The 24,607-nt window shown below is 43.6% G+C and overlaps 1 protein-coding gene across 1 annotated transcript in view; it reads left to right on the forward strand.

Annotated features, from left to right (window-relative positions):
* The window catches only part of TSFM (Ts translation elongation factor, mitochondrial), a 41,339-nt gene extending 29,179 nt beyond the window's left edge, over positions 1-12,160 (forward strand). The window contains exon 6 of the mRNA XM_069758607.1: positions 11,674-12,160. Coding sequence (XP_069614708.1) covers positions 11,674-12,101 — 428 coding nt within the window. The 3' untranslated portion in view covers positions 12,102-12,160. The remainder of the gene's footprint in view (positions 1-11,673) is intronic.
* The last annotated feature ends 12,447 nt before the right edge of the window (positions 12,161-24,607 follow it).

Here is a 24,607-nt window from a genome sequence, read left to right on the forward strand (position 1 = left end):
GTTTTATTTTACCAAGGGTAACAGGAGAAATTGGACCCAAAAAGTTGTTGTCCAATTTGTCCTGAGTACGCTGATACCCCATATGTGGCAGTAAACCACTGTTTGGGCGCATGGGAGAGCTCGGAAGGGAAGGAGCGCAATTTGACTTTTCAATGCAAAATTGACAGAAATTGAGATGGGACGCCATGTTGCGTTTGGAGAGCCACTGATGTGCCTAAACATTGAAACCCCCCACAAGTGACACCATTTTGGAAAGTAGACCCCCTAAGGAACTTATCTAGAGGTGTGGTGAGCACTTTGACCCACTAAGTGCTTCACAGAAGTTTATAATGCAGAACCGTAAAAATAAAAAATCATATTTTTTCACAAAAATTATATTTTTGCCCCCAATTTTTTATTTTTCCAAGGGTAAGAGAAGAAATTGGACCTCAAAAGTTGTTGTCCAATTTGTCCCGAGTACGCTGATACCCCATATGTGGCAGTAAACCACTGTTTGGGCGCATGGGAGAGCTCGGAAGGGAAGGAGCGCCGTTTGACTTTTCAATGCAAAATTGACAGGAATTGAGATGGGACGCCATGTTGCGTTTGGAGAGCCACTGATGTGCCTAAACATTGAAACCCCCCACAAGTGACACCATTTTGGAAAGTAGACCCCCTAAGGAACTTATCTGGATGTGTGGTGAGCACTTTGACCCACCAAGGGCTTCACAGAAGTTTATAATGCAGAGCCATAAAAATAAAACAACATTTTTTTCCCACAAAAATTATTTTTTAGCCCCCAGTTTTGTATTTTCCCTAGGGTAACAGGAGAAATTGGACCCCAAAAGTTGTTGTCCAATTTGTCCTGAGTACGCTGATACCCCATATGTGGGGGGGAACCACCGTTTGGGCGCATGGGAGGGTTCGGAAGGGAAGGAGCGCCATTTGGAATGCAGACTTAGATGGAATGGTCTGCAGGCGTCACATTGCGTTTGCAGAGCCCCTAATGTACCTAAACAGTAGAAACCCCCCACAAGTGACACCATTTTGGAAAGTAGACCCCCTAAGGAACTCATCTTGATGTGTTGTGAGAGCTTTGAACCCCCAAGTATTTCACTACAGTTTATAACGCAGAGCCATGCAAATAAAAAATATTTTTTTTCCACAAAAATTATATTTTAGCCCCCAGTTTTGTATTTTTCCAAGGTTAGCAGGAGAAATTGGACCCTAAATGTTGTTGTCCAATTTGTCCTGAGTACGCTGATACCCGATATGTGGGGGGGAACCACCGTTTGGGCGCATGGGAGGGCTCGGAAGGGAAGGAGCATCATTTGGAATGCAGACTTAGATGGATTGGTCTGCAGGCGTCACATTGCGTTTGCAGAGCCCCTAATGTACCTAAACAGTAGAAACCCCCCACAAGTGACCCCATATTGGAAACTAGACCCCTCAATGAACTTATCTAGATGTGTTGTGAGAACTTTGAACCCCCAAGTGTTTCACTACAGTTTATAACGCAGAGCCGTGAAAATAAAAAATCTTTTTGTTTTCCCACAAAAATTATTTTTTAGCCCCCAGTTTTGTATTTTCCCAAGGGTAACAGGAGAAATTGGTCCACAAAAGTTGTTGTCCAATTTGTCCTGAGTACGCTGATACCCCATATGTTGGGGTAAACCCCTGTTTGGGCACACAGGAGAGCTCGGAAGGGAAGGAGCACTGTTTTACTTTTTCAACGCAGAATTGGCTGGAATTGAGATCGGACGCCATGTCGTGTTTGGAGAGCCCCTGATGTGCCGAAACAGTGGAAACCCCCCAATTATAACTGAAACCCTAATCTAAACACACCCCTAACCCTAATTCCAACGGTAACCCTAACCACACCTCTAACCCTGACACACCCCTAACCCTAATCCCAACCCTATTCCCAACTGTAAATGTAATCTAAACCCTAACCCTAACTTTAGCCCCAACCCTAACTGTAGCCCCAACCCTAACCCTAACCCTAGCCCTAACCCTAGCCCTAACCCTAGCCCTAACCCTAACCCTAGCCCTAACCCTAGCCCTAACCCTAGCCCTAACCCTAACCCTAGCCCTAGCCCTAACCCTAGCCCTAATGGGAAAATGGAAATAAATACATTTTTTTTTATTTTTCCCTAACTAAGGGGGTGATGAAGGGGGGTTTGATTTACTTTTATAGCGAGTTTTTTAGCGGATTTTTATGATTGGCAGCCGTCACACACTGAAAGACCCTTTTTATTGCAAAAAATATTTTTTGCGTTACCACATTTTGAGAGCTCTAATTTTTCCATATTTGAGTCCACAGAGTCATGTGAGGTCTTTTTTGCGGGACGAGTTGACGTTTTTATTGGTAACATTTTCGGGCACGTGACATTTTTTGATCGCTTTTTATTCCGATTTTTGTGAGGCAGAATTACCAAAAACCAGCTATTCATGAATTTCTTTTGGGGGAGGCGTTTATACCGCGTTTGGTAAAATTGATAAAGCAGTTTTATTCTTCGGGTCAGTACGATTACAGCGATACCTCATTTATATCATTTTTTTATGGTTTGGTGCTTTTATACGATAAAAACTATTTTACAGAAAAAATAATTATTTTTGCATCGCTTTATTCTCAGGACTATAACTTTTTTATTTTTTTGCTGATGATGCTGTATGGCGGCTCTTTTTTTGCGGGACAATATGACGCTTTCAGCGGTACCATGGTTATTTATATCTGTCCTTTTGATCGCGTGTTATTCCACTTTTTGTTCGGCGGTATGATAATAAAGCGTTGTTTTTTGCCTCGTTTTTTTTCTTTTTTTCTTACGGTGTTTACTGAAGGGGTTAACTAGTGGGACAGTTTTATAGGTCGGGTCGTTACGGACGCGGCGATACTAAATATGTGTACTTTTATTGTTTTTTTTTTTTTATTTAGATGAAGAAATGTATTTATGGGAATAATATTTTTTTTTTTTTTCATTATTTTGGAATATTTTTTTTATTTTTTTTACACATTTGGAAAAAATTTTTTTTACTTTTTTACTTTGTCCCAGGGGGGGACATCACAGATCAGTGATCTGACAGTTTGCACAGCACTCTGTCAGATCACTGATCTGACATGCAGCGCTGCAGCCTTCACAGTGCCTGCTCTAAGCAGGCTCTGTGAAGCCACCTCCCTCCCTGCAGGACCCGGATCCGCGGCCATCTTGGATCCGGGGTTCGAGCAGGGAGGGAGGTGAGGAGACCCTCGCAGCAACGCGATCACATCGCGTTGCTGCGGGGGGCTCAGGGAAGCCCGCAGGGAGCCCCCTCCCTGCGCGGTGCTTCCCTGCACCGCCGGCACATCGCGATCATCTTTGATCGCGGTGTGCCAGGGGTTAATGTGCCGGGGGCGGTCCGTGACCGCTCCTGGCACATAGTGCCGGATGTCAGCTGCGATAAGCAGCTGACACCCGGCCGCGATCGGCCGCGCTCCCCCCGTGAGCGCGGCCGATCGGCTATGACGTACTATCCCGTCCAGGGTCAGATAAGCCCAGGGCACCTCGACGGGATAGTACGTCTAAGGTCACAGAGGGCTTAATTAAATTTATTTATTTTTCTTCTTGTCAGTTTCCTGGCTACCGGAGAGACCTTGAGATCACTGCATTTCCAGTTTCGGATTGGAGTCTCCACACTTTCTGGTATTATTGCCGACACATGCCGCGCATTGTGGGACAACCTCCGGGAGGAATTTTTACCCATCCCTACAACTGAATTATGGCAGGCCAACGCCCAAAAATTTGAACAACTGTGTTCTTTCCCTAACTGTATTGGAGCAGTGGATGGGAAGCACATTAGGATTACAAAGCCTGCAAGAAGTGGATCTCTGTTTTTTAATTATAAAAAATACTTTTCCACCGTGCTCATGGCAATTGCCGGTGTGGACTGCAGGTTTCTCGCCGTGGACATTGGAGCGTTTGGCCGTGCAAATGATTCACGGACATTTAAGGAGTCTGACATGGGCCGAAGATTATACGAGAACAATTTTAATTTCCCACAGCCACGACCTCTTCCCAACACCGAAGGCCCGGCCATGCCATTTGTTGTGGTTGGGGATGAGGCTTTTCAAATGAGTGGCAACCTACTGAAACCGTACTCCAGTCGGGGGTTGGACCACACAAAAAGTATTTTTAATTATAGACTGTCCAGGGCCAGAAGAACTGTGGAGTGCGCCTTTGGAATCCTTGTCTCCAAATGGCGTATCTTGGGATCCGCTATAAATTTGAAAATTGAGACAGTGGATGAGGTGGTGAAGGCTTGTGTGGTTCTCCACAATTATATTATTGATAAAGAGAGAGTCAACGTGGAACTCGATGAACCCATACCAAATCCATTGCCTGATTATCAAGATCATCCTCTGAGGACAACTTTGGACATTGCTCATATGAGGGACCGATTTGCTGCATACTTTGTTTCAGATGTTGGGCGTGTTTCATGGCAAGATCAAATGGTTTAATTCATCTTGGTATTATGATACAATAAAAAAACTGTCATGTAAACACTGTTGAGTCCATGACATTTTACCAGCCTATGTAATGTTATTTAAATGTTGTTAATGTCCCCTGAATTTCTAATGCGTTGTGTTTTGAAATAAAGTTCTTGTGCCTTTCCGTTTCAACAAAACAAATCTCCCATATGTTTTTCCAAAGTAAACAAAATTTAAAATCCAATGTTCTAGAAACTAATGTGTGTCCCACAAAATTTGTTAGCACCAGTACCCAAATTGACTGACAAAACAAAAAAATTGTTCAGCCGTGTGTTCCATAGTTTTGAAATATAACATGATCGGCTCCCACCTTGTCAACCATTTTTAATCTTGCAGACTATTTGCATATGGAACCTGTCTTGACAAGGAGGGAGACGATCATGTTGGCAAAACTCAACTGAGTTAACACTATTGCACTCAGGATGCTAGAATACGTCCAGAGTCAAATAGTGGCGACACTGTGAACATTGCTACCACCTCACCTGACCAATATTCTTAAGGTACCGTAATAAAACGATTAGCCAACGATCCCGACCAGTGATACGACCGGACCGTGATCGTTGTTAGTCGTCGCGTGGTTGCTGGAGAGCTGTCACACAGACAGCTCTCCAGCGAACAAAGAAAGAGCAAGTCCCCGTGTAATCTGGGTAAACATTGTTATGAAGCGCATGGCCGCACTCACGATGTTTTCCCAGTTTACCATTGTAAATGTAAAAAAAAAAGAAAATAACCTTACATTCCGGTGTGTGACACGTCCATCGCCATCAGCTTTCCGTACTGTGCCAGCCCTAAAGCACAGCACAGCGTTTATTATTAAGTCAACGGTGTGCTCTGCTTTACTTTACGGCCGGGAATGACAGTGTCAGTCACTGCGGGAAGATGACGGCGAGGGACGTGGTTGACACCGTAATAAGTTTGTAGTATTTTTTGGTATTTTTCACTTTTTTGATTGTTTAAAACACTGCGCTAGTAATATTCCCTTGTTTACAGCAAAGACATCGCTGGATCGGTGTCAAACACGCCGATCCAACAATGACAGCGTGTGATCAGTTAACCAAAAAAGTTCCTGATCATTCGCTGAGACCTACAATCTCCCAATCTAAAGGTACCTTCCCACTAAACGATATCGCTAGCGATCTGTGACGTTGTAGCGTCCTGGCTAGCGATATCGTTTAGTTTGACACACAGCAGCGATCAGAATCCTGCTGTGATGTCACTGGTTGGGGCTAGAGGGCCAGACCTTTCTTTGGTCGCTGGCTCTCCCGCTGACATCGCTGAATCGGCGTGTGTGACACCGATTCAGCGATGTCTTCGCTGGTAACCAGGGTAAACATCGGGTTACTAAGCGCAGGGCCGCGCTTCCCTGGTTACCATCCTAAAAGTTAAAAAAAACAAACACTTCATACTTACCTTCGGCTGTCTGTCCCTCGGCGCTGTGCTTTCCTGCACTCACTGTGAGCACATCGGCCGGAAAGCAGAGCGGTGACGTCACCGCTCTGCTTTCCGGCCGCTGTGCTCACAGCCAGAACATAGAAGCACAGCGCCGGGGACAGACAGCGGTAGGTAAGTATTAAGTGTTTGTTTTTTTTACTTTTAGGATGGTATCCAGGGTAAACATCGGGTTACTAAGCGCGGCCCTGCGCTTAGTAACCCGATGTTTAGCCTGGTTACCGGCATCGTTGGTCGCTGGAGAGCGGTCTGTGTGACAGCTCTCCAGCGACCAAACAGCGACGCTGCAGCGATCCGGATCGTTGTCTAGATCGATGCAGCGTCGTTTACTGTGAAGGTACCTTAAGTGACAAAAACCAACTATATCGTTAATGAAATCGTTGTGATGGTACCTTTTAAAATTGATATATTGTGCAATGCTCTTTGTGTTTGTAACATCTCATAGTACAATGAGCGACAGCCCTAAAAAAAATGTTAAAAAATATTGATAAAATAGTGTCAGACATTGCACATCAGGTGTTACAAACACAAGATTTGTTTATGCGGCGCACGGTGTGATTTGGTGCAAACTTTATTTTAGACAAAGAAAAACTCAGTATTTTTGAACAAATTAACAAATTTATTTGGGACACAAAAAAAAAAATGGGTAAGTTATGGGGTATCAATGTCAGCAATTAAGGGGGATTGATATCCTCCACTTTTGGTGTGTGTTGAGGAGACTGAGGGGGAGGAACCAGCATACTCTAAAACACTAGACGGGATGCCGACGTCAATCCAGCCAGTACACTGTGGCGATACTGCCAACGCAGGAGGTGAGGGAGGAGGGACGACCAGTGTCCTAGGCTGGCTACTCCTGCTCCGGGTAGACCCAGGCTGAGTAATGGGTGTGCTCCGGGTAGACCCAGGCTGGGTACTGGGTGTGCTCCGGGTAGACCCAGGCTGGGTACTGGGTGTGCTCCTGGTAGACCCAGGCTGGGTACTTTGTGTGCTTGTTTGTGGAGCAGCCATAGCCGACGTTGTAGTGCTAGTCGTCTTCTTTTTTTTCCTCCTCTCTCCCTCTGGGTGTGGGTCGGCTTCCCGTCTTTGTGCCCTTGAAGGCCTGGCAGGAGCAGAAATTTGGGGCTCTGTTCTGTGGTGGCGGTGGCGGCGGCGGTGGCCCTCGGCACGCGTAACTCTGTTGGTGCTGTGCAGCAGGAGTCGGAGCCATGGCAGCCAGCGATGGTACTGCGGGCATTGTAGTTGCTGACTGCATGACCCGAGCCTGCTGCAGAGCAGTGACGTATGTGTTGTTGCAGGCATGCATCACCGAAATCTGGAGTTCCGGCGTAAGATGTTCCACCATGCCCTTCTCAATGGCACTAAAAAAAATGTTTGGCCGGCCTCGAGAGCTCCGATTCCATTGTTTCAAGACGCCGGTCGATTTTGGCCACAGCTGTGTCCATTCTATCGCCCAGCGCCTTGAAACAATTCTGGAAGACCGTGCTCAAATGTAAAAATTCGGGCAGGACCGCCCTGTCCGAGGCCCGCTGACGCTGTCGGGAAGACCTGAAGGAAGGAGCGACAGAGGCCTCGGCCAGGGGAACATCTGATGGACCGGCTGCCGGTTCGCCAGATTGTGGTGGTGCAGACCTGCTCTCGCTGTGGGATGGCTGTGACGGGTCAGATGGCGATTCACGAAGGACCGCTCCAGAGGGTCGGACAGGCTCGCGGGTGCTGCTGTGTGTTCTGTGAAAACATAAGGAAACCATTAGTATACAAAATATAACATTTCACATTCGTCACCACCTGTGTAAAAGTAAACATTGCATCACACACTATTAATATATACATATGAGGGCAGGCCACACAGCAAACCGTTACGACTGACTGAACTAACCCTTAACAGTAATGTTAAGGGTTAGTTCAGTCAGTCGTAACGGTTTGCTGATTGAACCGGCCAGCTGCCTGACATGGCTGATGCGACCAATCAGCGCGGGTGACAGGCCTGATTAAAATGCCCGCTCCTTACTCCCCGCAGTGAAGGCCCGTCGCCCGCATACTCCCCTGTCATTAATTAACTTTACCGGCGGTATCCATTGCCGCCGTTAATGTTAACCAAATTTTAATATTGACACTGCATATGCCGCATCAATATTAAAAATAGAATACATTTATTTATTTCAAAATAGTCACCCATGTTTGCCGTTTGTAACGCCCGACAATTACGCTTATCGTCCGAACTGCCATGACGTCACGGTCATGTGACCGAGACGTCATCACAGGTCCTGCGAGCTGAGCAACCATGGGAACATAACCTGCCTTGGAGTAGAAGGTATGCCGTGTGTACTATATTTTTCCTTTTTTTTTTAAAAAGTCTGGGATACACCTGGATGGGCAATATACTACTCCACTATGAAATATTGCCCGGGCATGGCCAATCGACTATATTTCTGTGTTCTGTATACTTCGTACTTGCCAAAATAAATGGCTGGGCAATAAACTACGTGGCTGTATAGTACGTGAATATGCATGTTTTCTAAACTAGGTGTGTGAATAGGTACTATACTTACTCTCGGTTTTCAAGGACCGGTCGCAGGAATTGCAAAATACGATTGTATTTGTAGATTGAGGTCCTTGAAGCTGCAGCACCACTACGAGTCTGTCCCTCCTTTTTCAGGCCCCTCTTGAAACGGTCCTTCATGGAGCGCCATCTGGTCTTCAATTGTTTAACTGTGTATAAAGTAAAAAAAAAAAAATTAGTTTGAGAGAAAATATTTAAATTGATAACGCAACCGTGTGCAATCCCAATAGAAGACATCACAGACGGTTGTGTATCCTGGCATGATGGGTCAGAGCAGCATTATGGAAATACTTACGAAATTTATCTTTGACCGCGGGGGAAGAGCTGTCGAAGCCATCCCACAGCGATTTTGCCACCTCAATCCACAAACGGCGCAACACGCCCTGGTCCGCGTGCCGGGGGTCACGGCTGTCCCACAACGGGCCTCGCTCCTGAATGGATGCAACCATGAGGTCTATGTCCAAGGGGTCATCATGGGCCCGTTGTGAAACCTAGAATAATTGGAAAATATTAATGTTGGCAAGATAAAAATTGTTCTCCCTACCTCCTCCACCACCCCACCCTCCCACCACTCCCCATATCCCCCCAAAAAAAAACAAAATAAAATTTATCCTATGCACAATACAGCGGAACATAGTAAAATATAAAAAAAAAAATACATTTACATTTCAACCACAAAGAACATTGCACTAATGCCAACTGAACTAACGCTGAGCAAACAACACTGCCACATTGAAACAAAAAACAATGGCAGAGACAACACAATGCCAGAGTAAACAAAAGCCTAAAGATAACAAAACAAATACACAACAGACCCTATGTCGTAATCCAAAAAGACAGTTTTGTTTAAAAAAATGTTTACTACATTGATTGCAAAAAGTCAAAAGAAAAGCAAAACCATACCGCCATACGTGACAATTAAAAAAAAAAAAAATTAACAAAAAAAAAAAACCCTAAATATAACGACCTTAAATACCAAACTGATTAAAAAAACAAACATTTATATTTAAAAAAGCAAAAAAAAATTTGGAATAACAGTATGCACGGAGCAACCCAAAAAACACAATAGATTTTTGAAAGAAAAAAATTAACAACCCAAAAAAATTAAGGACAGAAACGGCAATCCTGGATAAAACCACCATACTTTACAATAAAACCGACAGAGCCGGAGACAATAAAAGGCCATACAACGCCATACATCACAACCAGAAACATACAACAATGTCTTTACACAACCACAGTGCAGAACATAATACACAACTTGCAATAAAAATTATTACATTTAATAAAAGGGCGCAGAATCATTCTATACTACCATACTTTACAATAAAACCGACAGGGCCGGAGACAATAAAAGGCCATACAACGCCATACATCACAACCAGAAACATACAACAATGTCTTTACACAACCACAGTGCAGAACATAATACACAACTTGCAATATAAATTATTACATTTAATAAAAGGGCGCAGAATCATTCTATACTACCATACTTTACAATAAAACCAACATGGCCAGAGACAATTAAACGCCATCATATAACGCAAGAAAAATACATCACAACTGAATACAAAAAACACCCCCAAACCAATAAATGGAAAAGAAAAATCTATCCTGGAAAGAACAATAATCAAGGCCGGAGACAATGAAACGCCATCCTATACAACGCCATACATCACAACCAGACTAAAAATACAACAATGTCTTTACACAACCACAGTGCAGAATATAATACACAACTTGCAAAAACAATTTAAAAATAAAACATGTAGAAAATGCACAGAATCATTCTATACTTACATCTCTGGACAGCAGATGAAGATGTCTGGTCTGGTGTGTTGTCTGTAGATGCTGCAGCAGAAGTGACAAACAATCCAAACATTTTCTTTATATATGGGGGATGTTTTTATCACTGTCTTCACTGTCTAGACACTGTCTAGACACTTTTTTGTGTAATTTTATTTAACGACGCATGCGTCGCACAACGCACGCACGACGCACGCACTTGCGTCACGTGCGTTGTCAATTGGTTTCAATGGGAAATTGTAACGCAATGACGACGCACGTGCGACGCATGCGTTTTTTAGACGCTACAAAAATGCAACATGTAGCGTCTCCGACGCCACCCAGGTGTGGTGAAACGACGCATGCGTCGTGCGTTTTCACAAAAATGCATGACAACGCAATGCATGCGTCCCCAATGATAAAGATAGGGGCGCATGACGCATGCGTCGTTGTGCGTCGACGATGCTGCGTCGCATGACGCTAGTGTGAACGTAGCCTTACCTGGATCGTTTTTTAAGCTTCAGGAAAACGCTGACTGTGTTTTTCCCAATGTGTCTTCTTTGATGTTTATTGTGATATTTTTTCCAACTGAATATTTTTTTTAAACGTTATATAAGATAGTGGCGGCTTCCAGGAGGAAGCCAACAGAGTAGACCGGTCACTTCTTTTAGCCACTTCACGGTTTTTAAAGTCTTGCTGTGCATATGTATATTCTGTTTGGCGGTTGTTGCTTTTTTAGCGCTCTTTCAGGCAAGTTTTGGTTTAGGTATTTTTATTAAACTTTTAAACATAACAACATACTTTATGCATTAATTTTGTATTGATATATGCTTCGACCATAGATACATATACGGGATCATGGGTAAAGGGAGTGGTGGGGTGGGGAAGGGGGAGGAAAGGTAAAAGAAAATAACCGTAGTGTAGACAGACTTATTATTGCTTGTAAAGATTTATCTCCTAGTCTGTCTTGTTGTCACCAGCTTCATTTTCCAATATTAAACTATATACACACTGGAATGCATCAACATTCTATAACTCCACAATTGACAGTTAACTTTGATATGTAGTGTTCCAAATATTCCACTTTCAGGCAAGTTTTAACTAATCTGAGAGCAGTACAATATAGGGAAAGTGAGCATGATTTTGGCAATGTGACACTTACCCGGCTGCGTTGTAGTTTCAATACAATCGGAGTTTTATCCACAAGAGATTACCACTGCCTCACTAGGTCTCATGTGCTATGCTGCTCTTGGATTACATAGCAAAAAATCTGCTGACAGATTTCTTTTTAATAACTGATGTATTTTATTTTAATTGAACATTTGACCTCACATCGCTTATTTGTGTTTTTTCTTCTTTTTTTTTTTTTAAGGAAAACTTGGAGAAAACATGCTACTGAGAAGGGCTGCATGGGCCATGGTTTCTCCTGACATGTTTATTGGCTGGTACATGCATGGCACTTTACAGGCTGACCTACCGTCTTTGAAAAACATGTCCTTTGGCAAATATGGGTCATTAGTTGTATGCAGAAAGACTGCTGCAAGTTCTACAAGCAACATTACTGAACTTGGTCGTAGACTTGGCCAGCATGTAGTAGGCATGAATCCCTTATCAGTGGGATCTGTAGAAGATGAATCTGCCGGAGATGCAGAAACCCGAATGTTGGCCCAGCCTTTCCTGCTGGAGCCCAGCCTGACTGTAGGACAGTATCTCCAGCCACATGGAGTAGAGGTGTTGGATTTTGTGCGCTTTGAATGTGGAGAGGAAATCCAGTCTTCAGAAGCCAATCAGTCTCCATGAGCCATACAAAACCATTCCCGCCTTATAAGCTATCTGCAATAAACATTACATTTATAGTATTGATATTTCACAGGTGATTTTTCTGTTTGGGGGAAAAAAAGGGTACAGGTGTTTCTCACAAAATTAGAATATCATCATAGTTTATGTGAATACTTTTCTGCCCAATGATGACAAAAGTATCCTAAGAGTGATGCCTTTATTGGCTAACCAGAAAATATCATATTATTATTTTCTGGTTAGCCAATAAAGGTATCACTCCTAGGATACTTTTGTCATCATTGAGCAGAAAAGTATTCACATCAATTTTTCTGGCCAACACTGTACCACAATACAATTTGTTGTTGTACATCATCATCAACGTTTATAAGTAATTTTTTTTCAGTTCTTCAGTACAAAAAGTGAAACTCATATTATAGAGCTGGGGTGAGCAATTAATTTTCTCGAGGGGCCACATGAGAGACCATGACTGTTGTGGAGGGCCGAACCCATAGGCTGAAATGAATTAAGTTCAATATTAATATCAACATTTATGATTAATATCAATATCACTTAATATTGAGCAGAATTAAGTATGCTGACATCTCCCTATATACCATTTGAACTCTAAGGCTATGTGCACACGCTGCGGAATGGTGTGCGGATTTTTCCGCACTGATTTTGGTAAATCCACAGGTAAACCTCTCTAGGGATTTACCGCTGTTTTTCTGCTTTTTTTTGTGCAGATTCCGCCTGCGGTTTTACACCTGCAGATTCCTATTGAGCAGTTGTAAACCGCTGCGGAATCCGCATAAAGAATTGACATGCTACAGCAATATAAACCGCTGCGTTTCCGTGTAGTTTTTTCCACAGCATGTGCACTGCGGATTTTGTTTTCCATAGGTTTACATGGTACTGTAAACTCATTGAAAACTGCTGCAGATCCGCAGCGTCAAATCTGCAGCTTGTGCACATAGCCTAATACAGCCTCTTTTATATATTGAATGAGTCCTACACAGCCTCCCCATGTCCAGCATATATAGGCCCACACAGCCTCCCCATGTCCAGCATATATAGGCCCACACAGCCTCCCCATGTCCAGCATATATAGGCCCACACAGCCTCCCCATGTCCAGCATATATAGGCCCACACAGCCTCCCCATGTCCAGCATATATAGGCCCACACAGCCTCCCCATGTCCAGCATATATAGGCCCACACAGCCTCCCCATGTCCAGCATATATAGGCCCACACAGCCTCCCCATGTCCAGCATATATAGGCCCACACAGCCTCCCCATGTCCAGCATATATTGGCCCACACAGCCTCCCCATGTCCAGCATATATAGGCCCACACAGCCTCCCCATGTCCAGCATATATAGGCCCACACAGCCTCCCCATGTCCAGCATATATAGGCCCACACAGCCTCCCCATGTCCAGCATATATAGGCCCACACAGCCTCCCCATGTCCAGCATATATAGGCCCACACAGCCTCCCCATGTCCAGCATATATAGGCCCACACAGCCTCCCCATGTCCAGCATATATAGGCCCACACAGCCTCCCCATGTCCAGCATATATAGGCCCACACAGCCTCCCCATGTCCAGCATATATAGGCCCACACAGCCTCCTCATGTCCAGCATATGAGGTCCACACAGTCTCCCCACGTTCAGCATATGATCCCCACACAGCCTCCCCATGGCCAGCATGAGAGCCCGACACACAGCATCCCTATGGCCAGCATTAGAGCCCCACACAGCCTATCCAAGGCTAGCATGAGAGCTGCATAGCCACCCCATGTCCATGATAAGCCCCCATAGCCACCCCATGTCCATGATGGGACCCCTATAGCCTCACCATGTGCAGCCAAATATCCCATATACATAAATAAAAAAGAAAAGAAAACCTCACATACTCGCTTCGGTCCTGTTCCCCAGGCACTCTGCTTCTGTTCCTGTCTCCGCTGTGCTGATGTCATTGCTTCAGCCATTTCACACGCTGAATGGTGGAGGAAGTGGCTGGAGGGCCTCCTCCACCAATCCAGTCAGCGTGGATATAGACAGCGAGCGTGCGGGCACGGTACGGAACTGATCTATTTCAAGTGTTTATTTCTGTTAATGTTGATGATTATGGCTTACAGCCAATGAAAACCCATTATGAAAAAGTCATTATCTCAGTAAATTAGAATAATTAACAAAAAACATCTGCAATGGCCTCCTAAGCATTTAAAAAGGTCCCTTAGTCTGTTTCTGTAGGCTCCACAATCATGGGGAAGACTGCTGACTTGACAAGCAAAGTAAATTTTGCATTTCATTTGGAAATAAAGGTCCCAAAGTCTGGAAGAAGAGCGGAAAGGCCACAATCCAAGATGCTTGAGGTCTAGAGTGACGTTTCCGCAATTAGTGATGGTTTCGGGAGCCATGTTATCTGCTGGTATAGGGACACTGTGTTTTTTTCAAGACCAAAGTCAGCGCAGCCATTTACCAAGAAATTTTAGAGCATTTCATGCTTCCCTCTGCCGACAAGCTTTTTGGAGATGGATATTTCATTCTCCAGCAGGACTTGGCCCCTGTCCACACTGCCAAAAGTACCAATACCTGGTTTAAAAACAACAGTGTCACTGTGCTTTATTGGCCAGCAAACTTGCCTGACCTTAACCCCATAGAGAAGCTATGGGGTATTGTCAAGATGAAGATGAGAGACACCAGACAATGCAGACAAGCTGAAGGCTACTATAAAAGCAACCTGGGCTTCCATAACTCCTTAGCAGTGCCACAGGCTGATCACGTCCTTGCCACGCCGCATTGATGCAGTAATTGATGCAAAAGGAGCCCCGACCAAGTATTGAGTGCATTTACTGAACATACATTTCATTAGGCCAACATTTCGGATTTTAACCCCTTTCTGCCATTAGACGTACTATTCCGTCCATGTGGGGTGGGCTTTACTTCCCAAGGACGGAATAGTACGTCATAGGCGATCGGCCGCGTTCACGGGGGGAGCGCGGCCGGGTGTCAGCTGCTTATCGCAGCTGACATCCGGCACTATGTGCCAGGTGCGGTCACGGACCGCCCCTGGCACATTAGCCCCCGGCACACCGCGATCAAACATGATCGTGATGTGCCGGCGGTGCAGGGAAGCATCGCGCAGGGAGGGGGGCTTCCCTGAGACCCCCGCAGCAACGCGATGTGATCGCGTTGCTCCGGGGGTCTCCTACCTCCTTCCTGCAGCAAGTCCCGGATCCAAAATGGCCGCGGATCCGGGTCCTGCAGGGAGGGAGGTGGCTTACCAAGTGCCTGCTCAGAGCAGGCACTTGGTAACGCTGCAGCGCTCTGAGACAGATCGGTGATCTGTCAGAGTGCTGTGCAAACTGGCAGATCACCAATCTGTATTGTCCCCCCCTGGGACAAAGTAAAAGGGTTAACAAAAATTTTTACAAATGTGTAAAAAAAAAAAAAAAATCCTAAATAATGAAAAAAAATATATATATATTATTCCCATAAATACATTTCTTTAAATAAAAAAAAAAAAAACAATAAAAGTACACATATTTAGTATCGCCGCGTCCGTAACGACCCGACCTATAAAACTGTCCCACTAGTTAACCCCTTCAGTAAACACCGTAAGAAAAAAAGAGACAAAAAACAACGCTTTATTATCATACCGCCGAACAAAAAGTGGAATAACACGCGATCAAAAAGACGGATATAAATAACCATGGTACCGCTGAAAGCGTCATCTTGTCCCGCAAAAACATTAAAAAAATGATATAAATGAGGTATCGCTGTAATCGTACTGACCCGAAGAATAAAACTGCTTTATCAATTTTACCAAACGCGGTATAAACGCCTCCCCCAAAAGAAATTCATGAATAGCTGGTTTTTGGTAATTCTGCCTCACAAAAATCGGAATAAAAAGCGATCAAAAAATGTCACGTGCCCGAAAATGTTACCAATAAAAACGTCAACTCGTCCCGCAAAAAACAAGACCTCACATGACTCTGTGGACTCAAATATGGAAAAATTATAGCTCTCAAAATGTGGTAACGCAAAAAATATTTTTTGCAATAAAAAGCGTCTTTCAGTGTGTGACGGCTGCCAATCATAAAAATCCGCTAAAAAACTCGCTATAAAAGTAAATCAAACCCCCCTTCATCACCCCCTTAGTTAGAGAAAAATAAAAAAATTAAAAAAATGTATTTATTTCCATTTTCCCATTAGGGTTAGGGCTAGGGTTATGGTTAGGGTTAGGGCTACGGTTAGGGTTAAGGCTACAGTTAGGGTTGGGGCTAAAGTTAGGGGTAGGGTTTGGATTACATTTGCGGTTGGGAATAGGGTTGGGATTAGGGTTAGGGGTGTGTCTGGGTTAGAGGTGTGGTTAGGGTTACCGTTTGGATTAGGGTTAGGGGTGTGTTTGGATTAGGGTTTCAGTTATAATTGGGGGGTTTCCACTGTTTAGGCACATCAGGTGCTCTCCAAACGCGACATGGCGTCCGATCTCAATTCCAGCCAATTCTGCGTTGAAAAAGTAAAACAGTGATCCTTCCCTTCCGAGCTCTCCCGTGTGTCCAAACAGGAGTTTACCCCAACATATGGGGTATCAGCGTACTCAGGACAAATTGGACAACAACTTTTGGGGTCCAATTTCTCCTGTTACCCTTGGGAAAATACAAAACTGGGGGCTAAAAAATAATTTTTGTGGGGAAAAATTTTTGTTTTATTTTCACGGCTCTGCGTTATAAACTGTAGTGAAACACTTGGGGGCTCAAAGTTCTCACAACACATCTAGATAAGTTCCTTGGGGGGTCTAGTTTCCAATATGGGGTCACTTGTGGGGGGTTTCTACTGTTTAGGTACATTAGGGGTTCTGCAAACGCAATGTGACGCCTGCAGACCATTCCATCTAAGTCTGTATTCCAAATGGCACTCCTTCCCTTCCGAGCCCTCCCATGCGCCCAAACGGTGGTTCCCCCCCACATATGGGGTATCAGCGCACTCAGGACAAATTGCACAACAACTTTTGGGGTCCAATTTCTCCTGTTACCCTCGGGAAAATACAAAACTGGGGACTAAAAAATAATTTTTGTGGGAAAAAATTTTTGTTTTATTTTTACGGCTCTGCATTATAAACTTCTGTGAAGCTCTTGGTGGGTCAAAGTGCTCACCACACATCTAGATAAGTTCCTTAGGGGGTCTACTTTCCAAAATGGGGTCACTTGTGGGGGGTTTCAATGTTTAGGCACATCAGTGGCTCTTCAAACGCAACATGGCGTCCCATCTCAATTCCTGTCAATTTTGCATTGAAAGGTCAAACGGCGCTCCTTCCCTTCCGAGCTCTCCCATGTGCCCAAACAGTGGTTTACCCCCACATATGGGGTATCAGAGTACTCAGGACAAATTGTGCAACAACTTTTTGGTTCCAATTTCTTCTCTTACCATTGGGAAAATAAAAAATTGTGGGCGAAAAGATAATTTTTGTGAAAAAAAAATGATTTTTTATTTTTACGGTTCTGCATTATAAACTTCTGTGAAGCACTTGGTGGGTCAAAGTGCTCACCACACCTCTAGATAAGTTCCTTAGGGGGTCTACTTTCCAAAATGGTGTCACTTGTGGGGGGATTCAATGTTTAGGCACATCAGTGGCTCTCCAAACGCAACATGGCGTCCCATCTCAATTCCAGTCAATTTTGCATTGAGAAGTCAAATGGCGCTCCTTCGCTTCCAAGCTCTGTCATGCGCCCAAACAGTGGTTTACCTCCACTTATGGGGTATCGGCGTACTCAGGACAAATTGTACAACAAGGTTTGGGGTCCATTTTCTCCTGTAACCCTTGGTAACATAAAACAAATTGGAGCTGAAGTAAATTTTTTGTGAAAAAAAGTTAAATGTTAATTTTTATTTAAACATTGCAAAAATTCCTGTGAAACACCTGAAGGGTTAATAAACTTCTTGAATGTGGTTTTGAGAACCTTGAGGGGTGCAGTTTTTAGAATGGTGTCACACTTGGGTATTTTCTATCATATAGACCCCTCAAAATGACTTCAAATGAGATGTGGTCCCTAAAATAAAATGGTGTTGTAAAAATGAGAAATTGCTGGTCAACCTTTAACCCTTATAACTCCCTAACAAAAAAAAATTTGGTTCCAAAATTGTGCTGATGTAAAGTAGACATGTGGGAAATGTTACTTATTAAGTATTTTGTGTGACATATCTCTGTGATTTAATTGCATAAAAATTCAAAGTTGGAAAATTGCGAAATTTTCAAAATTTTCGCCATATTTCCGTTTTTTTCACAAATAAACGCAGGTAATATCAAAGAAATTTTACCACTATCATGAAGTACAATATGTCACGAGAAAACAGTGTCAGAATCACCGGGATCCGTTGAAGCGTTCCAGAGTTATAACCTCATAAAGGGACAGTGGTAAAAATTGGCCCGGTCCATAACGTGCAAACCACCCTTGGGGGTAAAGGGGTTAAAATCATTTTTCAAGCTGGTGTTATAAAGTATTCTAATTTACTGAGATAATGACTTTGGGTTTTCATTGGCTGCAAGCCATAACCATCAACATTAACAGAAATAAACACTTGAAATAGATCACTCTGTTTGTAATGACTCTATAATGAGTTTCGCTTTTTGTATTGAAGAACTGAAATAAATGGAGTTGATGATATTCTAATTTTGTGAGAAGCACCTGTATGTCGTACGTTTGCGTCTGTATATTATGTAGTTTTTGATGCATAGTGGACTTTTTGGTTCTGAATGTTGTCATCAATGCCACACTTTAAACACTCTGACCCCAGAAATGTAATGACCCGACCAGGGCAATCTCTCATTCCATCCACCCGTGTTAATTAATATTAGAGAACAACACTATAAATGTACGAATAATTGATAAAGCCTTAAAGGGGTTGTCCCATGAACAAAAGTTAATTTTATTCATTAGATCTTGAAATACAAATTTCCACAATTGAATGTGATTAAAAAAAATTGTTCCTCTGCTAAGATAATCTTATAAATGTACCTCTGCTGTGTACTGTGTAATGTCTGTTTCTTACCGTGCAGGGGCATGGTCTGATCATACTACATCTCCAGGGCATGGGAGGACACAAGAGAGTATACAGTTAATGGGACAGCACGGGATCACAGATTATTCTGTGAGGTAAAACATATTTTAAAAATAGGCAGAGAAATGTTTTACATCACAAAAAGAATCAGCTGTGATCCTGTGTTGTCCCGTCTGTATACTCTCTGTTGCATATTCCCCCGCCCAGGAGCTGTGGTATGATCCGACCATGTCCCTGTACGGTCAGACACAGCTATTACACAGCACACAGCAGGGGCACATTTATAAGATTATCTCGGCATAGGAACATTTTATTTAATCACTTCCTATTGTGGAACTTATTAATATTCCAAGATCTAGTGAATAAAATGTACTTTTGTTCATGAGAAAACCCTTTTAATGAATGCATGATCCTTCATAAGGAGAGCTCTAGATATATTGGCTTTAAATTCACCATGTGCAGTTACATTTTTCATTTTTACTGGGGGGTCACTTATACAGACCCAGTACGACAGTGATGAGATGTTTGTCTCCATTCTTTACTTGTACTAACCCGGTACCTTACAGTATTGGAGACGCGCCCACCCTATCATGTTTTATGACCTATTTTATTGATTTCAGGAATGAAAAAAGCAGTCAGCAGCACTCTTATCAACAGGTGCAAATTGCCTGCTTTAGGGGTGCTAAAGGTACTTTGTGTCAGGGTCCTTAAAGGTCCAAACTCTAATTTCACCATCCTATCCTTTAAATTTCGACCACGCCTATACGATAACAAGGGTCAGGGTATAAAATCATTAATAGAGAGGTGTTCACTATGTAGCAGGGGCCAATAATTAATCAGTATGCCCAATATTTGTCTACTAATAGGGCAGAAAGTGGACTCAAAAGGGATCCTCTTAGGGTTCTTTCACACTTCCATCGGCTGGCGGCCGTCAGAATGCGTCATTGCGACGTATTGATGGATGTTGGAAAAATAGTGGAAAATGGATGTAACGCATCCAGTTTTTTGACGGAAGCGTTACATGTGTTGAATTAGGCGCTGCCTGAATTTGGAGAGAGAGATAAAGAGATAAAAGATGGAAGTGTGAAAGAGGCCTGGTGTCTGTGAGGGATATATACTCCTGGTGAGATCCTCTTTTCAATTCTAGTGCTCTCCAGCTACGTCTACATACCGCAGAAGTACGATAACTCCTCTGCTAAATTTAGCACACACACAGTGCCTTGCAAAAGTATTCGGCCCCCTGAAACTTTACAACCTTTTCCCACATATCATGCTTCAAACATAAAGATACCAAATGTAAATTTTTGGTGAAGAATCAACAACAAGTGGAACACAATTGTGAAGTTGAATGAAATTTATTGGTTATTTTAAATTTTTTCATCAACATACTAGCCAACCATATAGTAATTAAACTAAGCCGACTCAAAGAAGTGTAATTATTCTTTTTGATAAAAAGTTATAATTTTATTAAACCAGACGTACAACATATAATAAAATAGTGCCTCTGAACCACAGAAATCATAATAATGACAGGTAGATACATACAACACGCAAAAAATAGAAAAATTCCAGATATGTGAGTTTCAAAATAGTTATAAGTATATTCTGTATTGCCATCAAAATTAGCCCCCAGGAGGAAGCTGTCGCGAAACGCGCGTCGGGGTTTGTGACAGGTGGAGTACGCCACGCCGCTACACACAGAGTGCATCACGCTCGTCAGGTAATATGTGTTGTTGAGTTTCGGTAGTTTTTACTTGTACATTTCAGCAATGTCTAGCGCCAGTAACACTGGGCTGTAAGAGCTGTGCTGAGGGAATGTAGGTGTCATTAGACTTGAACAATTGATGGTAATAAGGACATACATGGATCAGGTGCCTTAAATTGAGTGTGCATTGTAGGTATTCTCCGGTTAGCTGGCACAGTTTGTTATGCATTTGGGCTAATTTTGATGGCTATTGATGCCAGGTACAATAAAGGTGCGTTTGCATAATAGTGAGTATTTTTGGACTATTTCTTAGCACTAAACGCATTACATGCTATATTGACATAATTAAAATCCACACATGATGATGCTGGTCTGAATTGGCAGCTACGGTATTTGGGCTGACACAGAACCCTGGGACGTACCATCAACCTTTGAGTATTTATCCCCATGAGATTGTATAGGATTATTCCAAGTGAGATATTATTATGGTTTAAAATTTGCACAAATGTGTGCTATTTTTTGACTAGTTTCGGTTACCAGGTGGTGATATATGTGTTAGTAATTAGTGATAGCCCAATTTTCGCTCTAGCTGTGAAATGTTAGGATTTAAGTATTTTCTCAGCATGCTCTCCGCACAAAGCGCAGTATATTATGGGGATTTTTTTGTTTGGAAATTCTTCCTAGCCTAAATTAGGTCTAAGGCTTCTATGGGCTCTTAAGGAGTCCACTATGCAATGATGTTTTCTACCTAATATATTTGCCTATAAACAGAATATACTTATAACTATTTTGAAACTCACATATCTGGAATTTTTCTATTTTTTGCGTGTTGTATGTATCTACCTGTCATTATGATTTCTGTGGTTCAGAGGCACTATTTTATTATATGTTGTACATCTGGTTTAATAAAATTATAACTTTTTATCAAAAAGAATAATTCTTTGAATCGGCTTAGTATAATTACTATATGGTTGGCTAGTATGTTGATACAGTTATAAGAGTGTTACCCTTTCCAGTGTAGAGGAAATGGGTTTGGGTTATATGTTTACATATTTTACACTTTTGTGGTAATTCAAAAACTGAAAAGTGGGGCGTGCAATATTATTTGGCCCCTTTAACTTAATACTTTGTTGCACCACCTTTTGCTGCGCTTACAGCTGCAAGTCACTTGGGATATGTCTCTATCAGTTTTGTACATCAAGAGACTGAAATTCTTGCCCGTTCTTCCTTGGCAAACAGCTCGAGCTCAGTGAGGTTTGATGGAGATCGTTTGTGAACAGCAGTTTTCAGCTCTTTCCACAGATTCTCGATTGGATTGAGGTCTGGACTTTGACTTGGCCATTCTAACACCTGGATACGTTTATTTGTGAACCATTCCATTGTAGATTTTGCTTTATGTTTGGGATCATTGTTTTGTTGGAAAACAAATCTCTGTCCCAGTCTCAGGTCTTTTGCAGATTCCAACAGGTTTTCTTCAAGAATGGTGTCCTGTATTTGGCTCCATCTATCTTCCCAGCAATTTTAACCATCTTCCCTGTCCCTGCTGAAGAAAAGCAGGCCCAAACCATGATGCTGTCACCACCATGTTTGATAGTGGGGATGGTGTGTTCAGGCTGGATGAGCTGTGCTGCCTTTACACCAAACATATCGTTTGGGATTGTTCCCAAAAAGTTCGATTTTGGTTTCATCTGGCCAGAGCACCTTCTTCCTCATGTTTGGTGGGTCTCCCAGGTGGCTTGTTGCAACCTTTAAACAACACGTTTTATGGATATCTTTAAGAAATGGCTTTCTTCTTGCCACTCTTCCATAAAAGCCAGATTTGTGCGGTGTACTACTGATTGTTGTCCTATGGACAGACTGTCCCACCTCAGCTGTAGATCTCTGCAGTTCATCCAGAGTGATCATGGGCCTCTTGGCTGCATCTATGATCAGTCTTCTTGTTTGAGATGAAAGTTTAGAGGGATGGCCGGGTCTTGGTAGATTTGCAGTGGTATGATACTCCTTCCATTTCAATATGATCGGATGTTAAAGTTTTGGAAATCATTTTGTATCCAAATCCGGCTTTAAACTTTTCCACAACAGTATCACGGACCTGCCTGTTGTGTTCCTTGGTTTTCACGATGCTCTCTGTGCTTCAAACAACCCTGAGACTACCACAGAGCAGGTGCATTTATACGGAGACTTGATTACACACAGGTGGATTATATTTCTCCTACGCCTCATTGGGGGACACAGGACCATGGGTGTTATGCTGCTGCCACTAAGAGGACACTAAGTTAACACAGAAAGAATAGCTCCTCCCCTGCAATATACACCCTCCTGCTGGCTCTAAGTGAACCAGTTCTTGCTTAGTGTCTGTAGGAGGCACTTGGGTCTGCTTTCAGACCCCACCGTTTTTATTTTCATTTTTTATTTTGATTCTATTTTTTTCCTTAACGGAGCGAATGGGGGCGACGGACCCTTTCTAGGTTCCGATCTCCCCCAAACCATCAACAGGAAAGTACACGGAGCGTCCCTTCCGTATCCTTTCCTGCAACGTTGGATGCCAGCCCTGAGCTCGCCTTACGGGCGACGGTTCCTTCGCGTTCCGATCTCCCCCCTCCATAGCAGGCGACTACATGGAGTAGCGCTCCATCTACCTCTCCTGGAGCCAGGTGGATAGCCGGACATTATATGAATGGCATCCGTGCAGCCCCCCACTGCATCACCACTGATATAGCGGCTGATGGAAGGCGGCAGAAGCTCTCCACCCTCCCTGACTATGGCGACGTGGATTGAGCACTGGCCCACCGCACCTACTGTGAGTACATCAGCGGGGGCCGAGGCGTAGGGGGTCCTGGTCCCTGGGATAGGGGAGGTCCGCACACATACCGCAGAAGCCCCTGGTCGATGGGTCATGTTGGTCCGCAAACGGTGGTCGCGATCAGAGCGGCGGGCATCCGTGCGTGCATACAGCAGTCGCAGTGCTGCAGGCTGCAACCGGCTGTTATAAATTTAGTCCCCGGCTTTTTCAGGTATACAAGCCGCAAAGTTGGCTTCGCCCGCCATCAGTTAGCGCCGCCAACCTCTTTCTGGCACATCTCAATCCATGAGAAGCGCCTTTACTTCCTGATCTCGGTGGCCATGTTTATCCACCTGCAGGGCTGATACCGCAGCGCCTACTCCAGCAATTGGTCACAGCCTTCACATGCCCTGGCGATTTTCTGTGGACATATTGCGGCACCTCCCCTGGGGACTCAAGACACAGAACCTGGGTAAGCTGCAGAAATATAGCTTAACCCTTCTCCTGCTACTACGCTATCTTTTCAAGGCGACACTATGTCTCAATCTAAGCCTTCCAAAAAGACTGGCAAAACGCACAGTGTTTTTTGCTGCTTGTACCACTTGTAAGGTTACTTTACCCTGGGGTGACAATAGTGCGTTCTGCACAGCTTGTGAACCGGTGACCACTCAGGAACTACCTATTACTGATACTGTACCCAGTGAGCCTAGTCCCCCTGAGTGGGCTACCTCCCTTTCCTGGCTATGGCATCCCTGGTCAAAGCGATAGACTCTCTCCGGGACCCCTCCTCTATCCGGGGCGCTCACCTATCATTTACGGATGACGCTTCCGATGGACAGAACCCGCTGTCCATTAGGGGTCGTACCTTACCATAGGGTTCTCGTGCTTCCAGGAAAAGGACCCATGCCATTTCCCCAGATCATCACCGGGATTCGGGTTCTGGGAGTTCAATTTCTCGTTCCCCCCTCTC

This window comes from Ranitomeya imitator, chromosome 3 (genome assembly GCF_032444005.1).
Source record: "Ranitomeya imitator isolate aRanImi1 chromosome 3, aRanImi1.pri, whole genome shotgun sequence".
Classification (NCBI taxonomy): domain Eukaryota; kingdom Metazoa; phylum Chordata; class Amphibia; order Anura; family Dendrobatidae; genus Ranitomeya; species Ranitomeya imitator.